Here is a 26,482-nt window from a genome sequence, read left to right on the forward strand (position 1 = left end):
GGTAATTTAATCATGCCCTTTGGAACATTTTAAAATAAAATAAAAATGCATTTCCCTGAATTGTAATATTTCCAAAGATATATTTATGTCTATTTGGCTTTTAATTAAAGTTCAATCAGCAAAGGTGTATTATATAGATACTATTCTACACAAAACAAATTGGTAGATGCTGTAAGACCAAAAGATAATTGAGGAGCTTTTCTTATCTAGGTTCATAAATTTTATTGGAGCAAAGAATAAACTAGTCACTTGCTTTGGTTAACTTAGAACTTTTACAATTTAAAATACTTATTATAAATCTATTCCTCTTGATTTTCATACAAATAATTTATAAGACTTGTATCACTTTACAAAAATCTCTCCCATTCATATGCACAAATTTTTGTTTTGCAAGTATCAACTTTTAAAAAATTTTGGCCATACCTGAGGCTTGTGGGATATTAGGTCTCTGACCAGGGATCAAACTCATATCCCCAGCAGTGGAAGTTCAGAATCTTAACCACTGGACTACCAGAGAAGTCCCCCTTCTATCAATCTGATTTCCTAAATTTTATCTTTTGCATATTTTTGGCAACTATTGTGGGATAATATGTTTTGATCAGAAAATTATATACCTGACTTTATTTTCAGCTATGGCAAGGTCTGAGTTGTTACCATGAAAAGTTTGGATGAAGAGGAATAGAGGTCACTGGAGGTCACCCAAGGTTGGCACAAGGAAGACAAATCGAACATTTTTCTTGTCCTTAATGACCTTATGGCCAAGTAAGAGTCATGATGAAGAACTGGGTAATTATAGCAGAAAACAATTAACACTATGAAACAGTGAATTAGAGGCTACTCTAGGTTCACATGGCTGGGCAAATAAATTAGGCAGGTATTACATGGAAGCGAAGAGTACAGGTTGTTGTAAGAGTTACCTAGGAAAAGGGTTGGAAGAAGACTGTTCTAAGAAGAAAGAAAAAGAGTTGAAATACATGGAGGGCACAGAGAGTCTAGTACACTGTGGAACTACAGACATTTTTATTTTGATGGGAAATAATCCCATCTCTAGATCTGGTATTGGTATCTTTACCCATTTGCTATGAGGGCTCTAAAATCTGATAAATTCATTTGTAAAATCCTGTGTATCAGCATTTAATCAATTAGATACCAAAGTAGCATCTTAGTAATTGTTTTTAAAAAAAAGAAAATTAGTCTATAAGCAGACTACAAAATGACAGTTGTCAAAGATTCACTTAAGACATCAATTGAAATAAACTCCCCCTCAACATGCTAACTAGTCATTAGACAATGTTCTCCAGGCTTTTTTTTTCTTTTGTGTATTGTCAGATGTTCAGAAAGCAATGTACTTGGATCATATTTTCTTAGCAACCTGATAAAATGCTTTCTGGAGAGTTAAAATTTAATACTATTTCTTGAATTTTATGCAAAGGTTACATAAGAAATGTTCAACTGATGAATGCTTCAGATTTTTCCTCAACAAACCATGGTCCAAAACATTGTCCATTATGTCATCTGATGTTACTTATGTAAGAATAAACCTATAGCTCAGGGCCTGAGGTTCTAGAAGGTCCTTCTCCCAGAGGAGCTAATGGCTGTTAGTTTAATGTGACCAAGAGAATTATGTAATCAAATATAAGCTTTGTTTGCTTGTGGCCTTGTTTTGTTTTTAATCTAAGTGGCAGGTAGCTCAGATCCAATTTTAAGGCAGTCATCCAGTGAATCATAGCTACGCCTCTTCCACACGTTCTTGATCTCAGTTTAGTGGGGAGGGAGCCATAGCTTTTCTTTGGATTCTATCTCAATTGTAGTTTAGCCACTGCTCATTCTATCTGCTATCTCTGCATTGAACAGTCAAATCTCTCACTGTTCCACCCTGCAGCAAAGGGCCCTCCAGGCCCAGCATCTCCCAGCTATTCACTTAATGGCAAAAGCAACCCCGAACTGGTGTTTCTTGATCTTCCCTCTGGAAGTTGAAGATGGCTTACACTGGCCCTTCCTTTCCCTGGAAGTACCAGCAGGATTGCATGAAAAGTCTGACAGAAACAGGCAGCTGGAAAAGAGGCCAGGGAAATCACGAGGTGTCCTGAGGGCCTGACATCTTCAACCCCTTACCTGTGAACACTGAGTGACCCAGAAAAATGCTTCTGCCCTCAGGGAGGCACCAGTATGGGTCAAGCAGGAGCGTAATCCTCTTGATCCTCTTAATCCTCTTGGCCTTTGCTTAATCCTCAGCAAGAGCCAAAATCCTCTCCTTCCCCGCCACCCTCAACAACAACAACAAATAGTTGGCCAGAAAAACTTTGCAAGAGCTTAGAAAACCAGACTGTCATTGGAACGCTGTCCCTCTAAGTAGTCCAGAACCTACACTAAACTTAAAGACGGTGACTGCTTGTTAAAATAGAATCTTTAAATAGGACTGACTGTGTCTTAAGATAATATCCATAATGATCAGGATTCAATCAGAAATTATACATTCTACTAAGAAGCAGGGAAATCACAATTTTAATGGGACAAGACAGTCAACTGAAGCCAATTGTGAGATAAATTGGATGTTGGATTTTAAAGCAGTGATAATAAAATCACTTCTACAAGTAAGTACACATTCTCCTGAAACTAATTAAAAACAGAAAATAGAAGAAAAGAAATCAGTTATGAAAAACAGTCAAGTGGAAATTGTAGAACTGAATACTAGTATAATGAAAATAGAAAACCTGCTGGAGAGACTAAGAGTAAAGTGGAAGTGACGGAAGGTAGAATCAGTGAACTTCAGGATGGATCAATAACATTACTTAATTAGAACAACAGAAAAATAAAAGACCAGAAATGGTAAACAGATCATCAGGGACTGTGGGACAGTAACGACAGATCTAACATTTGTATCATTAGAGTGCCAGAAAGAAAGAAGGTAGAATGAGGGGCTGAAAAATTATTCAAAGAAACAATGGATGAATTCTCCCCAAATCTAGGGAAAGAAACTACAAAGTTAAGGAGCTAAAATGGGATAGAAACAAAAAAACACAAACACACATAATTAACCTTCTGAAAACTAAAAATGAAGAAAAAGTCTAGGAAGCAGCCAGAGAGAAAAGATGCATTACCTTTAGAAATGACACTCTAATGACAGAAAGTGAAGGGGAACTAAAGAACCTCTTGATGAAGGTTAAAAAGGAGAGTGAAAAAGCTGGCTTAAAACTCAGCATTCAGAAAAATAAGATCATAGCATCCAGTTCCATCACTTCATGGCAAATACATGGGGAAAATGTGGAAACAGTGACAAATTTTACTTTCCCGGGCCCCAAAATCACTGCGGATGGCAATGGTACCCATGAAATTAAAAAAAAATGCTTGCTCCTTGGGATAACATCTATGACAAACCTAGACAGCATATTACAAAGCAGAGCCATCACTTGTGGTCAAAGGTCCATATAGTCAAAGCTATGGTGTTTCCAGTAGTCATGTATGGACGTCAGAGTCGGACTGAGTGCCGAAGAACTAATGATTCTGAACTGTGGAGAAGACTCTTGAGAGTCCCTTGGCCCACAAGGAGATCAAACCAGTCAATCCTAAAGGAAATCAACCCTGAATATTCACTGCAAGGCCTGATGCTGAAGGTGTAGCTGCAACACTTTGGCCACCTGATGTGAAGAGCTGACTCACTGGAAAATACCCTCATGCTGGGGAAGATCGAGGACAGAAGGAGAAGTGGGTGACAGAGGATGAGATGGTTGGATGGCATCACTGACACAATGGACATGAGCTTCAGCAAACTCCAGAAGACAGTGAAGGACAAGGAAGCCTGGTGTGCTGCAGTCCATGGGGTTGCAAAGAGTCAGACATGACTTAGCGACTGAACAATAACAACAACCCTTAGAAAACGTCAATTCTTTTGAATTGTTTCTCCTTTAAAACCATGGAGACCAGAATAGGTGGCACAGTATTGTTCGAGAGGTGAAACGAAAGAACTGTTAACTTCAAAGTCTTTCTTTAATTGAACTTTAGTTTATTACATAACTTTCACGTCACATCTTTCAGAATTACTATTATCAAAGAGACCACAAAAGAAAGTGTTGATGAGGATGTGGAGAAAAGGGAACCCTGGTACACTGTTGGTGGGAATGTAAATTGGTTAAACCACTATGGAAAACAGTATGGAGAGTCCTCAAAAATTACTGTTAATAGATATACCAAATCATCCAGAATTTCCACTTCTGGGTGTTTATCCAAAGAAACAAAAACACTAATTTGAAAAGATATGTGCAGCCTTATGTTCACTGTAGCTTTATTTACAATAGGCAAGATATGGAAACAAGCTAAGTGTCTACCTATAGATGAATGGATAAAGCAGATGTATATATACACAATGAGATGTTACTCAGACACTGAAAATTTTGAAATGAAATTTTACCATTTGGGCCAACATGGGTGGACTTGGAGGGTATTTCAATTATCTTAATACCCTTAGTGCAGGAGTTGTACTTCAGTCTACTGCATTACAGGCAGATTCTTTACTGTCTGAGCCACCAGGGAAGCCCCAGTTGAAATGTCAGACAAAGACAGATACTGTATGATCTCACTTGTATGTGTAATCTAAAAAAATGAATAAGCAGAAACAGATTTATAGATACAGAGAACAAACAAGGGTTTACCAGAGAGGAGGCAGAAGAGAATACTTGGAAAAATAGGTTAAAGGGACTAAAAGGTATAAATGTCCAGATATAAAATAAAGTCACTGAGATGTAATGTACAGTGTAATGAATATAGTCAATACTATTGCAGTAGTTTTGCATGGTGATAGATGGTTACTAGACTTACTGTAGTGATCAAATTCAACAATGTATACAAAATGTTGAATCACAGTGTTGCACACCTGAAACTAATATAGTATAGTGTATCAGCTACAATTCAATTAAAAAACAAAAAGTTGTAAAAAGACAAACCATGTAATAATATAAACTGATGCAGAAAAGTATTTGTCAAAGTCTCGTGCTGCGATTCATGGGGTCGCAAAGAGTCGGACACGACTGAGCGATTGAACTGAACTGAACTAAAAATCTATCTATAGATGTTAAGAATTCTCAGCAAACTAGAAGTAGAGAACTTCTTCAATTTAGACCTATTTTGCATCCCAGTGTCTATTTTCTGAGTGTGAAATATTCTTTTCCTTTGTTAAGATTCCTGAGGAGTTATACTTTTTTTTATAATAAAAGGAGTTGTTTTATAATAAAAACAAATCATCTTTGCCCCTAAAAATACAATAAGTTCAAATCTATATGTAACATTACAAAGGCTCAATACAGTTGACCCTTGATCAGCTGGGAGTTAGGGGCGACAACTCTCCCTGCAATAAAAAAATCCAGCTATAATTTACAGTCTGCCCTCCACATTGCCAAGGTTCCTTCCTAACTGAGGTCCTTATATATCTGTTCTTCATCCACTAATTAAACTAACCTTGGGTCATAGTAATTACTATTGATTACCTATAGTAATTACTATTGAAAAAAATTTGCTTATGAGTAGAGCCTCACAGTTCAAACCCATGTTGTTTAAAGGGCAACTGTATTTTTCTCCCAAGATCAGTAAGCAGGCAAGTATTTTGGGTTTTTCCACTCATTCACTGTAGTTCTAAATGTTCTAATCAGCAAAACAAGACATTAAAAAATCTGGGCCTGTGAGAGCACAAGAGAACTTTAGAGTGGAAGAGTTATGTATCTTGATGTGGTGGTAATTAAATAGAAGTATTTAATACATAAGTGGTACAACTGCATAGAAGTCTACACACACACACACACACACACACACACACACAAATTAGAGAGCATGTAGAAAAGGTGAAGTCTGAATAAACTATATATTGTACTGAGGTCCATTTCCTGGCTTTTATATTATATATATCACAGTTACACAAGATAAGGCATTTCAAGAGTAGGGAGGAAAGATGTTCAGAATCTCCTTATATACTTTTACGCAACTTCCAGTTGTATGATTATTTCAAACTAAAAGTCTAAATGAATAATGTAACTCACTCAATTGGCTGAATAAAAGAGAAAGAAAGTCATGATTATTTTAATAGATGGAGAAAAAGTATTTCAGAACATTTACAATATACTAATGATTTTGTAAAGGTGCAAAACAGTAAAAAAAAAAAAAAAAAGAGAGAGAGAGAGCTACCTTAATATGATTTAAAAAAAGATTATAGCTACTTCCAACATCTAAAATTGTGAGAAGCACAAAAGGAAAGATATAATTTCAAAATCTGCACAAGTTATCTTATGTTAATTGTTGAGACAGCATATTCATGGGTATTTGGCCAGGAACACCAAGGTTAAAAAACAAATGGAAGTAAAGAATTCATTTGGTCTGCAAAAATTGGAAAAGAATTAAATTTCAAGCAGAAATTAAGGAAAGGGGCATAAAATAGAGAGACCAAGAGCTTTCAGGGAAGAAGACCAACAAATGAAAATGCAAATCACTTCTATAGGCTCAAATGCAGACAGTGTAACTATCAACAGCCTCTTATGCACACGTGTCATTGTGTGTGCGCATGTGTGTGCAAAACTTGGAAAAGAAGATTTGATCAACTTTAAGAAAAAATGGTCGTTCTGAACTGGGAAAATTTATGTCAGAAGACAACTGATAAATTATTAAATACTTTCTTGTGTGCTAAGTTGCTTCGGTCGTGTGCAGCTCTTTGCAACCTCATGCAAAGCTCTTTGCAGCCTTTAGTCTGCCAGGCTCCTCTGTCCATGGGGATTCTCTAGGCAAGAATACTGGAGTGGGTTGCCATACCCTTCTCCAGGGAATCTTCCCAGCCTAGGGATCAAACCCAGGTCTCTTAAGTCTCTTGTATTGGCAGGCAAGCTCTTTACCACTAGCTCCAAGGCACTTACCATATATGTACATTTAGATGTGATTTTATGATTGATAGATTAACAACTGTAATTCCCACTAGAGTCAACCATTGTTGCTTTTGCTCATCACTGTATCTGCAGTCCTGGCATAGTGCCTGATACATGGTGGGACTCAATAAACATTTGTTAAAAAATAAAAATATTCAACAAATCCACTGAAAGAAAAATAATAACAATATTACAATAGCTGGCACAGAGTGGTTTCTACTTGGGAAGCATTATGCTTTATACACATTAGATAAATTCTCATGACAGCAACACAGATGTAATCTCAACTAGTCTATCACAGGGTGGATTCCAAGCAGAAGTGGATGTGGGGACTCAAAACCAGAAGAGAGTGGGAAAAACATGGCAGGCAGGAGCAGGAATTCTCCAGGAGACCAAGAGGAATGACACCACCTACTAGAAGCCTTCATAAAACCTCATGTGAGATGTGCTTTTGCTGATATTTAATTCAGTTTTGTTTATGGATTATTTACTTTCAGAAGAATTTTAGCTTTCAATCAACTGGTTTCCTGCAGCTTCTGATGTGAAGTATACTCTAGAAGACTTTCTCTACACAAAATCAGCTGGCTCTTCTAATATAGTTTTTCTATTATATTTTCCCATTATTTGTTCAAAATTTAAATTAAAACTTTTACTGTATGGTCAATTTATTTTATTGTTTAAAGACATAGAGATTTAACTTTTGCCTCTAAGCTGTTAACCAATTATGTCAATCTCACTTTTTAAAGAAGTAATTCCTCCTCTCAATTCTTTGATGATTTGAAAGGCTATCTTTACCTTATATTGAACTATTATAGGTATCATTCTCAGTTTTAAATCATGTTCTACTGTTCTTGCTATTTCTAATCCCAGACTACGCTAGTTATTGTGCTTTTAATGGTTGATGTACACTTATTAAAATTGTCTAGGCTCTTCATTTAAATAATATTATTTTGGAAACATTTCATCCAGTTGTAAAATATCCATTAGTATTTTTAATAGAATTGCTTTACATTTGTAAGTTAATTTTGGAGACAGTGGATCATTTTAATGAATAAAGATGTATATTGTAGAGTTCAGATTACTTATTAATGTATATATTCAATAAATATCAATGTAAAATGATGTAATTAAGAGAAGACCTTAAATTCACTATTTATTTTTAGGTTCATCTAAAATATCCACATCTAGAATAGTAATTTTTGACCAGAATTAATGAGCTGTTGGAATGTCACAAAGCTAAGAGGGAACCAATATAAAACCTTAATGTCCTGTCAGTGACTGGTTAAAGGGCCAGATGCTGCGGGTAATTTAATTGTGCTTATCGCCCAGCAGCAGCCTCATGAATGTCATGACATGTGGAAGCACCTGCCTATACCGATAAATCAAGTGATAACGCTTATTAAAATTAGGATGCTAGAATGAAATGTTACCGTGAGTGATCATCTATACCATCCAATATAAATTAGGATAATTCTCTAAAGAGTTTCTTCTACTTGATCTCCCCTTACAAAACTAATGCTACTACTACCACTACTGAATGTGGCTCAGACGGTGAAGAATCTGCCTGCAACGCAGGAAACACCGGTTCCTTTCCTGGGTTGGGAAGATCCCCTGGAGAAGGGGATGGCTACCCACTCCAGTATTCTTGCCCGGAGAAGTCCATGGACTGAGGAGCCTGGTAGGCTACAGTTCATGGGGTTGCAAAGAGTCGGACACGACTGAGAATACATTTAGTAGGGTATGGGAGTACCAAGCACAGAACAGAACCAATGGTCACACTGAATAAGTTTAGTATTCTCCTTGTTGGCAGATGAGAGAGCACTGGGTATGGGAGGTATAGTGTAAAAAACGGAGGGGGTAAAAGCGGTGGCAAGTGCACAGAAGATATTTCTACCTCCGAAGGCTAGAAGCATGCAGAATTGGTGGTCAGAGAAGTATTCAAACTTTCTAATTGTGCCTTCCATGACTTTGAACCAAAAATCACCGTCACAACTTAGTACATGTTATGTAACTTTGTGCTTCTTAAATTAAGTCCATAAGTAAAAGCTCAATTATGCTAAAATAATGTTTCTTTATTTTGATTACTTTGCTTATGTCTGCTACACAGAAAGAAAGAAAAGCATAATTTCAGACCTATTGATGTTCTGCCATAGAAAAGCTTTTATTATGGCATCATAAAAATAAAAAAATGACTAGGGGGGAAGAGGCACAATAAAAGAAAAAATGGAAGGAGGCCAGAAAGCCCATTAGAGATCAGAATCATTATTAAATTCTTTCTAATGCAACATGATATTCTTTCCTTGAAACACTTAGCAGATTCTCTTTCAAAACTATTTATTCTTGATACTTACACTGTGACCCACCCAATATTTTCCTCAATCTGTTAAACATTCTGCACATAAAGAAAATTCTTTGGTGTATTTTGAGAAAGTATTTTTGGTATTCATCATTTTTTATCCTCAGCCAGTGACCTCATGAACTACTTTCTGTCACAAAAGCAGCTTTGTAGTATTTCTTTCTTTTATATTATAACTGTATTCTCTTTTGAAAATACTTATTCCCAAGAACCATGAACTATTCAACATTGTTCATGTAATTTTCAGTAGTTAACATTGTTTGCATTGCTATTAATATCATTTCAACAATCTCTATAGTATTCATAGATAATTTCTATTTTCATTGAGCTTTAAGGTTATTAAGAAGTTGAGGTGTCTTATTTAGTGTCCACTCAAAAAAGTTATGGCTATTCTAAATGGTCAGTTGATTATGGGTGAGAAATTTGACATTTGCAGAAAAGCTGATTAATTTCATTATTTCAAATTTTTTCTATATATGGAATATTAGTGTTGAAAGGAAAATTAGCCTCCACTGTCTTTTAAAACTAAATACATAGGCAGATATAGATTATTTGTTAGCTTCTTGAAAATACCCAGTAGTTAGATTCCTGTTGAGTTTGAGATAAGCATGACCGTCAGATGGACACAACCAAGAATGTTTGACTTGTTGGTGATTAAATCTTTAAATCTTGTGATTAAAGAAAAAGAGAAGAAAATTTAAAGGAGTATATTTGGTAGCTACCCACCTATGTGTGATAAAGCAGCATATCATGTAACAATTAGAAGCAGAAACATAAAATCGGGTAGAACAAAAAACAGGTAGAACAAGCTTTAGTAATGGTAATGCTTGCTGGAAATTGTTTGCAAATAATTTTAGTAACTAAGACTGAACATGAAATGATGCTAAGCTAACTTTCAATCAATAATGAGGACTCAGTGATTTCAATAGTTAATAAGGATCCTGGCCAAACACAACAAGGATCTTGGCAGCAAATGACACTTTATTATACACTTTCGATGCCTGAGAAAGAACTATGGTTAGATTTGTACTACAGTTCAGTTTATTTGCTCAGCCGTGTTCAACTTCTTGTGACCCCATGGACTGCAGCATGCCAGGCTTCCCTGTTCATCACCAACACCCAGAGCTTAGTCAAACTCATGTCCATCGCATTGGTAATGCCATCCAGCAATCTCATCCTTTATCGTCCCCTTCTCCTTCTGCCCTCAATCTTCCCAGCATCAGGGTCTTTTCCAATGAGTTGGTTTTTCACATCATGGCCAAAGTATTGGAGTTTCAGCTTCAGCATTAGTCCTTCTAATGAATATTCAGGACTGTTTTCCTTTAGGATTGATTGGTTGGATCAAGAGTCTTTGCCAACACCACAGTTCAAAAGCATCAATTCTTTGGTGCCCAGTTTTCTTTACAGTCCAACATTCACATCCAAACATGACCACTGGAAAAACCATAGCCTTAATTAGATGGGCCTTTGTTGGTAAAGTAATGTCTCTGCTTTTTAGTATGCTCTCTAGGTTGGTCATCGGAGAAGGCAATGGCAACCCACTCCAGTACTCTTGCCTGGAAAATTCCACGGGTGGAGGAGCCAGATAAGCTGCAGTCCACAGGGTCACGAAGAGCCAGACATGACTGAGCAACCTCACTTTCACTTTTCACTTTCATGCATTGGAGAAGGAAATGGCAACCCACTCCAGTGTTCTTGCCTGGAGAATCCCAGGGACGGGGGAGCCTGGTGGGCTGCCGCCTATGGGGTCGCACAGAGTCAGACATGACTGAGGAGACTTAGCAGCAGCAGCAGGTTGGTCATAGATTTTATCCCAAGGAGTAATCGTCTTTCAATTTCATGGCTGCAGTCACCATCTGCAGTGATTTTGGAGCCTCCCAAAATAAAGTCTCTCACTGTTTCCCCATTTACTTGTCATGAAGTGATGGGCCCAGATGCCATGACCTTAGTTTTTTGAATGATGAGTTTTAAGCCAACTTTTTCACTCTCTGCTTTCACTTTCATCAAGAGGCCCTTTAGTTCTTTACTGTCTGCCATAAGGGTGGTGTCATCTGCATATCCGAGGTTATTGGTATTTCTCCCAGCAATCTTGATCCAGCTTGTGCTTCCTCCAGCCTGGCATTTTGAATGATGTACTCTGAATATAAGTTAAATAAGCAGGGTGACAATATACAGCTTTGACATACTCCTTTCCCGATTTGGAACCAGTCTGTTGTTCCATATCCAGTTCTAAGTGTTGCTTCTTGACCTGCACACAGATTTCTCAGGAGGCAGGTAAGGTGCTCTGGTATTCCCATTCCTTGAAGAATTTTCTACAATTTGTTGTGATACACACAGTCAAAGGCTTTGGCGTAGTCAATACAGCAAAACAGATGTTTTTCCGGAATTGTCTTGCTTTTTCAATGATCCAACAGATGTTGGTAATTTGATCTCTGGTTCCTCTGCCTTTTCTAAAACCAGCTTGAACATCTGGAAGTTCATGGTTCATGTACTGTTAAAGCCTGGTGTGGAGAATTTTGAGCATTACTTTGCTAGCGTGTGAGATGAGTGCAATTGTGTGGTAGTTTGAGCATTCTTTGGCATTGCCTTTCTTTGGGATTGGAATGAGAACTGACCTTTTCCAGTCCTGTGGCCACTGCTGCACTTCCCAGATTTACTGGCATATTGAGTGCAGCACTTTCACAGCATCATCTTTCAGGATTTGAAACAGCTCAGCTGGAATTCCATCAGCTCCACTAGCTCTGTTTGTAGTGAGGCTTCCTAAGGCCCGCTTGACTTCGCATTCCAGGATGTCTGGCTGTATGTGAATGATCACACCACTGTGGTTATGTGGGTCATGAAGATCTTTTGTATAGTTCTTCTGTGTGTTCTGTGTGACTTCCCAGGTGGCTCAGAGGTTAAAGCGTCTGCCTGGAATGCAGGAGACCAGGGTTCGATCCCTGGGTCGGGAAGATCCCCTGGAGAGGGAAATGGCAACCCACTCCAGTACTCTTGCCTGGAGAATCCCATGGAGGGAGGAGCCTGGTGGGCTACAGTCCATGGGGTCGCAAAGAGTCGGACATGACTGAGCGACTTCACTTTCACTTTCTGTGTGTTCTGGCCACCTTGTCTTAACATCTTCTGCTTCTGTTAGGTCCATACCATTTCTGTCCTTTATTGAGCCCAACTTTGCATGAAATGCTCCCTTGGTATCTCTAATTCTCTTGAAGTGATCTCTAGCCTTTCCCAGTCTATTGTTATCCTCCTTTTCTTTGCACTGATCACCGAGGGAGGCTTCCTTATCCCTCCTTGCTCTTCTTTGGAACTCTGCATTCATTCAAATGGGTATGTCTTTCCTTTTCTCTTTTACCTTTAGCTTCTCTTCTTTTCTCAGCTATTTGTAAGGCCTCGCCAGACAGCCATTTTGCTCTTTTGCATTTATTTTTCTGGGAATGGTCTTGACCACTGCCTCCTGTACAATGTCATGAATCTCCATTCACAGTTCTTCAGGCACTCTGTCTATCAGATCTAATCCCTTGAATCTATTTGTGATTTACACTTTGTAATTGTAAGGGATTTGATTTAGGTCATACCTGAATGGTCTAGTGGTTTTCCCTACTTTCTTCAATTTAAGTCTGAATTTGGCAATAAGGAGTTCATGATCTGAGCCATAGCCTGATCCTGGTCTTGGTTTGCTGATTATATAGAGCTTCACCATCTTTGGCTGCAAAGAATATAATCAATCTGATTTTGGTATTGACCATCTGGTGATGTCTGTGTGTAGAATCTTCTCTTCTGTTGTTGTAAGAGGGTGTTTGTACCACAGATCTTATTAAAAGTGATTTAACAAGACCCATGTAACCTTGTTAATTTGATAGGACACAGGCAGTCTTTGCCTGAGTGTCTGGATCATTTTGCACTTCCAGTAGCAGAGTATAGGTATTCCAGGAGCTCTGCATCCATTCTGGCACTCAGTACCATCTGTATATTTTATTTCAGTAATTGTAATTTTTGTAAATTTGTAATTTTTTAAACTGTAAGTTTTGATTCCTCAGAGCTTTGAATGTGAAAATACCTATGATTAAATGGGAAATTTGTTTGACTAGTCTCCTTGTAAAGATTTGCGGTAAATTTACTGATTCCATTAAAATAGTTCACAAACTGGGTGAGAAATGAGCCTGCAGGGGAGGAGAGGAAGGAGACAGTCACGAAGACTCAAGAAGACAGAGACCTGAGGAAAGGAAGTTTATTCCTTTAGAATCACCTGCCCCACAAATCCCTACCCTCCCCAAAAAACTGCATGACTGGCCTGTTAAGTATTTTCAGTAATATTCATAGAGTGATAAAGAATGGCAAGATAATATAAATGAAAATGAGAGATTTTGTTCTAAATATTGTGACATGAGAGAAGGTGAGGTCCAAGCAGTCTGAGTTGTCAGCATGCTTTAATTCCTTGGGGGCGGGTGGTAAAGGAAGATGGAATGTTAAACATACATTAGACTGTAGTGTTCGTGAGCATTTAGAAAGCAAAGCAGCAGGCATATGACCTCAGAATGGAAGATTCAAAACAAGCCATGCCAAAATCATTACATAAAAGGAGTGTATAGGAGTGGATATTATTGATTTCAGGCAAATACAAGACAAAATATCCAAAGATAATATTGTGAGAAAATATTGTAAAACTGATTATATATGTTAACCAACAAATGCAGATTAAAGGATTGACATTAATCTTAAGGTACTTTTAAAAGATTTTGGAAATGTTGTCTCCTCATTACAAGTGTATTGTTAAAAATCCAATAAAAACTTGGAAATAAGAATTGCCATGGCCTATTTTTCCCCTATGCTTATACTCAATTTTCTCTTCCCATCATGCTATATTTTTCTGATGATGCATTATCTTACTTGGAATATCTCCAAAATTATATATAAAAATAGACACATAATATGAAATGAATATTAAGCAAAAAGAGCTAATGTAGTTTTCAGACCTGGACCATCATAAATAATGGGCTCTGATGGTTTATCTCCCTCTATTCCATGACCTGGCAATTAGTACTGTTCTTTGGTAGACTAGGTTTGGCTGAGATGTCATGTAAGGCTCCTGGTACTGAAGTAAATAATCTGTGTACACATGGACCCCTACATTTTATTTAGCTTCCTACCACCAGATGTCTGCTGATCATTAGTCTCATAGCCTTACATTTGTGAACTGTACGCCCCATTAACCAAATTTCCAAAGACAAGTTTATTTTTAATGCCAACACAAAACTGCATGTTCTGTAAGTCAGTTATACACGAAACTCAAGTACACCTGCAGTTCTGAGGTCCCACAAATAGAGTCTCATTAAAAACAAAGTCGGGCTCAGTGTATAAGCTGTAGATTCATTAATTCCAGGTAAGGCATATAGCTATAATGCTAATGAAATACCTAAAATATGAAAATGGAAACCACTCTTTTACTGTTTTGTGTGCATTTTCAGCCACTAAGTCATGTCTGACTCTTTGCAACCTCATGGACTATAGCCTCTGTCCATGGGATTCTCCAGGCAAAAATACTGGAGTGGGTTTCTATGCCCTCCTCCAGGGGATCTTCATGACCCAGGGATTGAAGTCATGAACCTTGTGTCTGCTGCATTGGCTCGCAGGTTCTTTACCACTAGCACCACCTGGGAAGCCCAATATTTTGTTTATTCTACTTTTATCCTACAGTCCATAGGGTCTCAAACAGTCAGACACGATATACCATGCACACAGATCCTTCAATGAGCTCTGTAATATATCATTTTTTTAAAAAAAGTATTACAACTGCTTAATATTAAAGTTTAAATACTGAGCTATAGTCATAGCATATTCTGAATAGTTTTACATAATTATAGAATGAATAAAATGTAAATCCATCTCTTCAGTGCTTTCCTCAGTATTATGAAGTTAGAAACACTTCATAAATATGTGCATTATATTTGTTGAAAAATATCTGTATTATCTCTGTTTATCATTATATAAGGAGATGGACTGGCCTGAGAGTGCTATGATGTAGGTGTCTGCCATTTTTAGACTATTAATATGATTAGAATTACCATATTTCACCTCCCATTCTCATGTCTATATACTCAAGACTAGATTTATTTCTTTGACAACTAAGAGCATTATTACCAAAGACTGTATATTCAAAAATATGTTTTGCCAGAAGGAGAGCAAGTTCAAAGACATTTTCCTGCCAAAAAATCCTTGGGATCCAGTGACAATCCTAGCCGATGAGCAACCTTTGGTTCTGAGAAGTCTAGGCCAACACCTTGAAGGGCTGGCCTTAGTACCATAGCACAGAGCACCGTGGAGTGGAGATGGCCTGGCGGAAATGCAGTGATTGATCTCAGACTGAGGCATCAAAACCCTAGAAGAAAAGGAGGACAGAGGCGGGCACATGCTGGACAAGACTAGCCAGATCATTCTTTCAGAACTTGGTCTAGGTCCTCCAGGAAGAAATATTCTTGGTATGACTTGATGCTGCACTCCTAAATATACAGACACTTGAGAAATTATTAAATTAAATACAAACACTAACTTTAAAAGGCAGTATAATGCTTTAGAATGTTAACACATGATATAAAATACTGTAATAAAATGTTTCAAAACATGTACATCATTGTCTTTCCTTCAGGCATTATAACTCTTTTTATACCTGAGTTACACTGATTTGGGGGTCCTAATTTCCAGGAATGCCATCTTTTCCCTCATATCAGAGGCATTTATTTCCTAAACTGATAAATTAATGTTAGTTTAATTAATGTAAATGAATGAATGAATTTTAATAATGAACAAAAAATTCAACAATGTATTTAATCATTTAAAATGTACATGCAAAGTTATTCCTAAATGTTTTGTGGATCCACTCTTCAAGGTTTGCACAACTTATTTTACATAAAATACTCATCCTTATTAAGTTGTCCCAGACTATTACAGTATACTATAAGTTAAAAAAATGAGTCAATGACAGAAAACATAAATTTGGTATGTGAGAATAATCTGTAACCTTCTACTTTTTACATGTCCTACACCATCTGCAGTCAATTAAGCGATTCCCAGGTGTTCACAGTAATTGCTTTAACACAAGATTACATGTCACTTTAGGGGTCTTTATTTATTATAAAACCCTCATCTACATTTTTCTCTATTCATTTAGGGACAAAACATGCTGATTTTTAGTATAGACAAAAATAAGCTGATGGCACTTGTTGAATTATTTTGTGGATTAACTTTCAATAAAAAACAAAATTTTATAAGCCAAAATCTGATGAAAGAATTACAACATGCTGATTTAGTTGTGCTTATTTACATTCTCCATTTCCATGAAAAATATGTGCATATAATTTGGGGCTAAGATGTCAATAATCAAATTATATGTCATTTTTTATCAGGAGTGTGGGGAAGTTAATTGAGCAGAGGATTTATCAATTAATTTCTCTAAACATAAAAAAAATTTTTTTTTTCACTTTAAGGCTTGGAACAGGAAAGAACCATGGAGACAATCTCAAATAATATTCCTTCTATAGATAAGGAAAATAAACTTGAGAGGCTTGGTCAACTACACAGAATTATTTACAGGCAGATGAAATAAAATTTACAGTTACTAACATATACAGAATGCATACCCTGCTCCAGGAAATGTTCCAAGCACTTCACATATATTCACTCATTTCATTCTCACATCTACTGTATTAGTACTTGTGTGATTCTCACAGATGCCTGGAGAGATTGCCTGGAGTAATTTGCATGTGGTCACAGAGCTGGAAATGACACACCTAGGATTAGGTTGGCCCCTGAATCTATGTTATTAACTATCAAAACATAATTTCTTTCTAAAACTAGTTTATGAGAAAATTATGATTTCTAGGTCAACATACTCTTCTACAACAATGTGATATATAATTCATATGATTAGATTCACAATAGTATTAGTGAAAATCCATATATTCCTATCATTTAAAGAGAATTTTAAATTTATGGGCTGATTTTTTTGGTTTTCTAAAACATCTTAATAATTAGTCACATTAGAATGCCTTTTTAGCAAGCATATTTTGTGTCTGATATTGTGAGACTTTCAGATGTATAGCATAAGTTTGTGGAACATTAGAAACATGCTCAGTGGTTTTGACAATCTAATATGCATTAGTGTATATTAAATTCTTAATAGTAACATTTCCCTTAAAATTATGTTATTTTAAACTCATTATAAACATATTTAAGCTATTGTTCTATGTAACATATGCACAATAAATTTGTATTTGGATTTGCTACTGCACAAAAAAAATATATTATTTTACTCACTGCCTGTGTTACTGCATTTTTATTTTGCCATGATTTTTGGAAAAGCTTCAAGACAAATTAACCTGTGGCATAAGTAATTAATTGCATGAAATAAACTGCTGCTGTGTCAAACAAGCCTGCTGTATGCAGTAGCAGGCTCAGAACTGATTCCCATTACTCTCCATATACCAGTTCTGTGGGAGGCCTGTTGCTGTGTGTGTGTGTGTGTCTGTGTGTGTGTCTGTGTGTGTGTGTCTGTGTGTGTGTGTGTGTGTGTGTGTGTGTCTGTGTGTGTGTGTGTCTGTCTGTCTGTCTGTCTGTCTTGGATGTACTGAGGTAGGCAGAGACATCAACATAGTTGAAACTTAGTGTTTTCAGTTTTTACTGAAGGATGTCAGCTTTATCACTGATTCACTTTATTTCTTAAGTGAAAAGATCCAGTAACAATCACTAAGGATTTGGCTTCTTACTTTCTCTGGTCAATAACAAACCCAGGTGTAAGTGCATGTCATTTAAGGAATATGTAAAACACACACACATGATCTCTTGCAGATAAAGCTATATTCTTATAACTGAATTAAGTTGAACTGGTAAACATGTTATGTTTTTGCTCCCTATAATGCTTTTATATAACAGCATTTTGCTATTGTGAGCTCAGCCTTCTTTAAAGCATTTTGCCAGAGTATTAGCACACCCAATGCTTCTTTTGATATAGATGCTAAAAATAGTCTACACTATATCATCTTGTTTTCTTTCAACTAAACACTGTATACTTTTTAATTCTGTGTATGTGAAGACGAATATCTGGTTTCCTATAAGAAGCTTATATGTTTCTCCTTAAATATAGTGGGATCATGCCATCAGTCAAATTTCCCTTTACACATTTATTATGGGGAAGGTCAATACGGTTAAGTAATCAATAGGATACAAATGGCTTTCCTATGGACAAATAATGTACTAAATTTAATTAGTACATTTTTACTTGTATCCTTACACACTTAATATATTTCAAAAACATTTGTTTTGTCCTATAGACTGCATTCATTTGTATATATTTACTCAAAATGGTAAGAAAACAAATCAACTAAAAATATTTTCCTTACAGAACCATAATTAATGTGTAAGTGTGTTTATCAAGGTTATCTTCTCTGAGGTGTGCTGTGCTTAGTTGCTCAGTCATGTCCGACTCTTTGTAACCCATGGACTTTAGCCTGTCGGGCTCCTCTGTCCATGAGATTCTCCAGGCAAGAATACTGGAGTGGGTTGCTATGCCCTCCTGCAGGGGATCTTCTCAACACAGGTCTCCTGCATTGCAGACAGATTTTTCACTGTCTGAGCCACCAGGGAATCCCATGAATACTGGAGTGGGTAGCCAGTCCCTTTTTCAGTGTATCTTCTCTAGACATGAATAAAACATATTGGATATTTAAGTGCATAGCTGATTGACAGCCCCTGGAAAAGGCAAAGGATGGGTACAGACACCTCTGTTTGGGCATAGAGACTGCTTATATGTCCTACTCCATGATGGGCTTTTTCATAAATCCCCTTAAGCAATGAAGGCAAGCTCTTTCAGAAGAAATGACAGAATCAACCCTGCTGCAGAAGCTGTTAATAACCATTTTCATTATTATATCATGTTTAAGCCTCAAAATTTGAAATGTTAAAAGAAAACTAGCACTAAATGTCAGAGAAGGCAATGGCACCCCTCTCCAGTACTCTTGCCTGGAAAATCCCATGGACAGAGGAGCCTGGTGGGCTGCAGTCCATGGGGTCGCTACTAGTCGGACACGACTGAGCAACTTCACTTTCACTTCTCACTGTCATGCACTGGAGAAGGAAATGGTAACCCACTCCAGTGTTCTTGCTTGGAGAATCCCAGGGACAGGGGAGCCTGGTGGGCCGCCGTCTATGGGGTCGCACAGAGTCGGACACGACTAAAGCGACTTAGCAGCAGCAGCAGCAGCAGCAGCAGCACTAAATGTAAATATTTTGTTTAACTTCTTACAAATTACATTCTCTCTTATTACCATAGAGTCAACCATGACTCTGAGCATTGAAGAAGTATAGAAGAAAGAAAAAAATGAGGTGTTATATTGGTAGATTATAATTAAGGTTTTTATATAATTTGGTTATGTCACAGATTTTTGATAAATGGATTTAAGAATATCAAAGATGAGTAAATGATCCAACGATAATAGCTAGTCGTTCCTAGGAGTTAATTGATTCTATAAATGTACTGAGTGCTAAACAAGTAAAATTATGATGACATATGACATTCCATTTGAATTGTGAATTTGGGCACATTTGAAAAGTAAATTTTAGGACAATGACATTATAATTATTTAATGTACAATAAGTCTTGATACTTTATTGGGATAATGGTAGACATGGCATCATGGAACTTGTTTATGACACAGGACCCCATTAACAGCCATTCTGGGTTTCTCAAACATCATTGTTTGTGACTGAGATTTAAATAAGGGAGCTACAGAAGAAAAATAATTAGGAACAAAAACTAGTTCTATCCACTACTATCATTCCTTGTTCAACTTTTCAGTTTATCCTTTTATTTTTATTCACCAACTATAGACTCATGACAAAAGGTGTAAGAGATGGAAAAAATATCTTATTACTTTTAGCTATTACTTTATCAAAGATAAGCAATACCTGAAAGGGAATGTAAGAAAAAGCAATATAGAATTCCATACCTTGATCAAAATTGGCTAAGAGCTACAAAAAAACTGAATTATTTTGCTAAAATTAACATTTATATTGTTTAAACTACTTACGAGAGTAAATATTTTCCATTATAGATCAATATAATGTTATTGGTAAATAAAAGATAACAAATTATCCCCATTATACTGTGGTAAAGGTTATTACATTTTTAGCAAATCTAATTACCATAGCATTAATTATCACTGTTATCAGTATTTTGAACAATGTTTATGTAAAAACTACATGACAATATTTCATCTGCACTGGCCTATGCTGCTGCTGCTGCTGCTGCTAAGTCGCTTCAGTCGTGTCCGACTCTGCGCGACCCCATAGACGGCGGCCCACCAGGCTCCCCCGTTCCTGGGATTCTCCAGGCAAGAACACTGGAGTGGGTTGCCATTTCCTTCTCCAATGCATGACAGTGAGAAGTGAAAGTGAAGTTGCTCAGTAGTGTCCGCCTCATAGCGACCCCATGGACTGCAGCCCACCAGGCTCCTCCGTCCATGGGATTTTCCAGGCAAGAGTACTGGAGTGGGGTGCCATTGCCTTCTCTGGCACTGGCCTATAGAAATGGTTTTTACTTTATAGATCACATTGATGAATTATCCTGAGTGACTATGATAAGTTTCACAATTCTAGTATATGATTTACATATTTTATCTACATTGTTTGATTGAAATGTTCTGAAAAATATAAAGTATCATACTATCAACATATATGAACATGTAACACCTAAAGTCAGACAGTTTTCCTCTCATATAAAAAAGGAATGACCTGATAACATAGGAATTACAGATTGAATAAATAGGAATTTGACTTGGAGAATGATTCTGAGAATTAAGTTCTTTTTTTTCTTCAAGGAGTCTGAACTTCTGGGATCCTGTACTGTCTTTACCCACTTCCCACTAATAATCTTATACCTCTCTTTCAGCTTTATTCTAAGAAGAGAAATCTGTAGGAAGAAACCTTGAGTTCATTGATCTTCAACTATGTCATGAAGGTCATAAAATATTAGAGTCAAACTTTGTGGGGAGATTCTAATATTATCAGAAATTTATGTAAAGCCTGGAACTTCAAGCACACACAAATTTTGTCTTTTTAAAAAGTTACCCAAGGGTAAAATATTTAGTTTTAGTTTTTATTATGCCTGAACTGGCATCTATTGTTTTTTTTTTTTTTGAATGTGAAAGTTTACTTTTATTTATTTTTAATATAAATTTATTTATTTTAATTGGAGGCTGTTTAGTCGATAAGCCGTATTTGACTTTTTTGTGACCCCGTGGACTGTAGCTCGCCAGGCTTCTATGTCCATGGGATTTCCCAGGCAAGAATACTGGAGTGGGTTTCCATTTCCTTTTTCAGGGAATTTCCTAACCCAGGGATTGAACTCATGTCTCCTGCACTGACAGGCAGGTTCTCTCTATAGATAGATAGATAGATAGATAGATAGATAGATAGATAGATAGATAGATAGATGGATGGATGGATGGATAGATGGGCTTCTCTAGTGGCTCAGAATCTGCCTGCAATGCCAGAGACCTGGGTTCTGTCTCTGGGTTAGGTAGATCCCCTGGAGAAGGCAATGGTAACCCACTCCAGTATCTTGGCCTGGAGAACTCTATGGACTGATGAGCCTGGCAGGCTACGTTTTATTGGTTCTCAAAGAGTTGAACACGAGTGAGTGACTAACACTTTTAATTCATATATATATATATACACACACACACACACACATATACATACACATATACATGTATACATATGTATGTATATATGTATACATATATATATACATATGGGACCATGCCCAGGACCATGTCCCTAAATAAAAACTGAAAAATTAAGAAAAAAAAGGAAATAAGGAAAGAGGCTTAAAATGGTTACTTTATCTCAATATGATTAAAAATGAACAGTGATTGAATACCTTACTTAAATTTGTCTGAATATCTCTTCAGATTATACCTAAAGATAATTTTATCCTGACATGATTAAAGCATCATCCACACATCAGGCACACTTTCTGTGATGTGTTTTGTGGTATATCTTTGCAACAGTATTACAATACAACATGTATTCCCCAACTAAAATTCCAGACGTAATGGACAGAAAAGCATCATGAGATCTTTCACACTCTAACATGTATTTGTAATTCAAGTGACACCAAAAACTACAAACACCATCATTCAAGTAATAACAGATTAGCAACATAATTCTCTAAGATTTGCAGACACTGAAATTTCCCCAATTCTTACATACAGGTCTAAATAAATGTCCTTATCTCTATTTTAGAGATGAGAAAACTGAGTCTCCAAGAGAGAAAATTTTTTGGAGTCCTATATGGTTTGACTCCAGATGTGAATACATTATCCCTCTCCGACTCCCCTTTATCTACCCTTCCTTTGTTTTTTGTATGGTTAATGAGAAATACAAAGTGGTGGAAAGATGGAGGTCATCAACAGGACACCCAGAGGAGCAGGATATTAAAAGTTTTCAGTTTAAGCCTCACTGGAAAGAGTGTGCTTCCAGCCACAGAAATATGCTGGTGTATCATTACCTTATTGATTTGCTTCAGCTAAAACTAAGCTTAATCTTTCTCCCCAGCCCACCACTCCTTCTCTCTCTTTCCATTCTTCTCTTTTCCCATACATAACTGGCAAGTATCGATTCTATATTAAAATTAACTTAGAACAGTGGTTGAAAACATAAGTCCAATGCTATCATTCTTTATGCTTCCTGCAGGAAAGCAGGCAGTGAAATGTAAATGATATTTGATTATCCTTCATATAATCAAACAGCCAATTTGTTCCACAGGCAGTACACTAGTTATGTAGTGATTGTATTTGACAGTCAACATTGGTATGTAGTCTTCGTGGGTTCAATTTACAGGTTGGCATTTCCACTAAGGACCTTTTTGTTTTTTTTAATCTAGAAAAGAATGCAAAATAAAGTTCTATTCTAGGTTAACAGTTCTCTACATTAAAAAGATAAAAAACTTTAGGCCTGTTTCTGTAGTTCCAACATAGCAACAGTTAATTGACATGAACATTTAAACGAAGTACCTGGTGCTTTTGAATCACTTTGTGTCGATAGATGTATTTCTTCTCTCTAATTTTTAGTCCATTAGCCTGTAGCTCCCCTTTGTCATAGATGTGTGTGTGTGTTCGTGTGTTCGAACGCTCAGTCTGTCTGACTCTGTGACCCCGTGGACTTCAGCCAGCTAGGCTCCTCTGTTCATGGGATTTCCCAGGCAAGAACACTGGGGTTGCCATTTCTTCGTCCAGGGGTCTATCTGACTCAGAGATCGAACCCTTGTCTCTTGTGTCTACTGCTTTGTCAGTTGGATTCTTTACCACTAGTGTCACCTGGGAAGCCCCTTATAATTGATATCATACCGCAAAATACTATCAAATTATAGCAATTGATAGATATCTACTGACCATATTTTATAGTGTAAAGAAAAAGCAAAATAAATTAAACAATTCTAAATAAAATTTAATTATATATTTTTTGGAATACAAAAATTTCACAATGTAAGTTTTACTTTTGGCTTCATCAAAGTGAATACATAACAAAAATTATTTCATATACTTAGAAATAAGTAGACAGAATTAAGCTCACATTTATAAATCTCATATTTCATTGTCATATTCTTGGGTAATTTAATCAGAAATACTGGAAATATACATTTGCTTTAAATGATAATTATTTTCTCATCAAGGTAAAGATAACTTAGCTCCCCAAATTGCAGTTTAGTATAAGTATTAGGTAATTTTCCCACAGAAAAATACAATATTTCAAAAATATATTAGCAATTAAACAAAAATCAAGTCTTTGTATTGTTTTACATAATTATATCTGACTCAATTTCCCATTCCTCTATAGAAATTAAGTTAAATAACAATGCCATGTAATATGAATCTCTAAATTTTTGACAATGAGAAAACATTAGTAATACTTTATCATAAACATATTTACAACTTCTAAAGCCTCTAAACCTTAACTGTATATAATTTCAACATCAAATTTATAATTGGTCAATGTTAAGTTTATATTCAATTATTATGTCATTTCTAATTTATACAAGCAGATAATATTTAGTAAATTATTTATTTAGAAAAAAGATAAATGATGTTGCATTTCATGTTTATTTAAGCCTATTTACTATAATTTAATATACTAGGTAGATATTTGTTAGAAAATGGTGCATTTCATAATTCAAGAGTAATAAGAGCAAAATATATGTAATTCAGTCTCACATAAACACATTGACAAGAGTAACAATGACCTTAACTAGCCTATGACAAATCAAATCCTGTGAAAGCTAATAGGGCTGTATGGGACTGTCTACATATAGAGAGAAATAATATATTAGAGAAAGAATATATTTTGCTTTTCCCAATTTAAACAACCACAGAGCTTTAAATGGAGTTAGATGGTGTGAGCAATCTTTACCCCAAAGCACTCACCTACTGTCAGCTGTCCAGTTAACTGCCCCATGTGATTTCTTGCATTCACTGTTACATTCCTGTCAGACTGTAAGACCAGTGGACTATCCTGGGAAACATGTATAAAATAAAGAAATCAAATAAAAAATAGAAATATAGTCAAGATTTTATATATAAAATTATATTGCACTTGTTTGGGTATTATCAAAATTCTATTTTTTGTTTTATATTAAGCAGCTCTTTTAACACCCCAAATACTGTTTGAAAAATACAAAATAAGAAGGGTGCTTCAAAATAACTATTTGACATAATAGGACTGTTTCCATTTGGATAAACAGGAATTAACTACTTGGTGCAAACATTTCCAACACTACTGATTATCATACATCACTGCTGTAGTAACTCTCTTTTTCTCGCCCTTCCATTGGCATAGAGACCTGCCTTTGGAGATATTTTAAACTCTGTAGAAATGGGGAGGTCCCTTTTTAAGCTGAACTTGCAACTTTCAGGTTTAAGCTTAAATGTTTCCTCCTTGAAAGTGCCTCCCCTGATCACTGCAACTACAGATTCATTCAATCCTCAAACTCCCAGTCTCCACTTATTTTGTTCAGAGCACTTATTCCAAGACATATTTATTTTGCTAATGTATGTGTTTACTTGTTTTTAATTTGCTTCTGTCACAAGAGGAAATGTCCGTGGGACAAAACCATAGCAGTCATGTTGACAAATTTTATTCCCACTACCTGGCCTACTGCTGAAGGAAAGCATTTACTAAATGTTTATTGAATGGACAAATGAATCATCATAACAAAATTGATATTACCTTATGTATCTAGCTCAAGTAGGAATGATTTTTAAATCATAAGATGATTTAAGAAAGGAGGTATATAGAATAAGAGAATGTAAGATAGCTTATCTTTTAGCATAAATAATCTTGCTTAGATGTTTACTTTTATCACAATTTAGCACTCAACAGTAAAATAATTTATTTGAAGGACAATATCACTCTTTTAGAAATCTATGTACTAGGCTATTGCCACCGCCTTAGACAAGTAACTAACAACTGGCTACTCTCATATTTTTATGGCCTAAAACAAGCACGGTGATCATTTACAAATAGTTCATTCATTTACTCATTGAACAAAAATACTTTGATAATAATGAGAATATATTAAGTACAGGCTTGGGACATTTCAGGGATCAAAATATAAAACAATACCTGTCTTCATGGAGCCTGTACCCAAGATATTGAAACTATGAAAATCTCTCCCAAGGTCATCCTTAACATGTAAGTGGTTTGTCATCTCTATGTTAATGTAAATAAAATGCTTTCATACATGTATCATATAAAAACTCTTTTGAGAACAGAATTTGAAATTTGTGACTCGAATATACATAAGATTTTATATATTTTTTTCTAAAGCTATTTTTTCCCCTTCTGACTAGATGCAAAGCACTAAGCAAAGATACACAAACACACACTCACACACACAAATTTTCCTTTAAAAGTGTACTTTGTTAGTATGTCTAAACTAAGGCTTAATTTTTAAAAGTAAATTTCTACATTTTCAAGAACAGATGTGTTCTCAAAAGTGAGACACAGTTGTACAGAACAATGCCAATTTCATCCTGTCTCATCACAACTCATTTATTTTTGGCACAAATCAAAAGTGTGTTATCTGTAGTTAAAAATAAACCTAGTTCTTTTTGCATAGGTGTTTCTATGCTGCAGACATTCATTTTTGAAAATATATGAAGTATATTTAATTAATTCCATC

At 36.0% G+C, this 26,482-nt stretch overlaps 1 protein-coding gene and 1 non-coding gene across 3 annotated transcripts in view; one reads left to right on the forward strand and one right to left on the reverse strand.

The window, feature by feature from the left end:
• The window catches only part of SGCZ (sarcoglycan zeta), a 420,641-nt gene that overhangs the window by 91,848 nt on the left and 302,311 nt on the right, over positions 1–26,482 (reverse strand). For both annotated transcript variants that reach the window (XM_068971226.1, XM_068971225.1), the window contains exon 3: positions 24,726–24,813. In XM_068971226.1, the coding sequence (XP_068827327.1) occupies positions 24,726–24,813 (88 nt within the window). The remainder of the gene's footprint in view (positions 1–24,725; positions 24,814–26,482) is intronic.
• Positions 12,135–12,206, forward strand: TRNAS-GGA (transfer RNA serine (anticodon GGA)). Its single transcript has one exon. It is a non-coding gene; the product is annotated as a tRNA-Ser (tRNA).

This window comes from Capricornis sumatraensis, chromosome 4 (assembly GCF_032405125.1).
Source record: "Capricornis sumatraensis isolate serow.1 chromosome 4, serow.2, whole genome shotgun sequence".
In the NCBI taxonomy this organism is placed as follows: domain Eukaryota; kingdom Metazoa; phylum Chordata; class Mammalia; order Artiodactyla; family Bovidae; genus Capricornis; species Capricornis sumatraensis.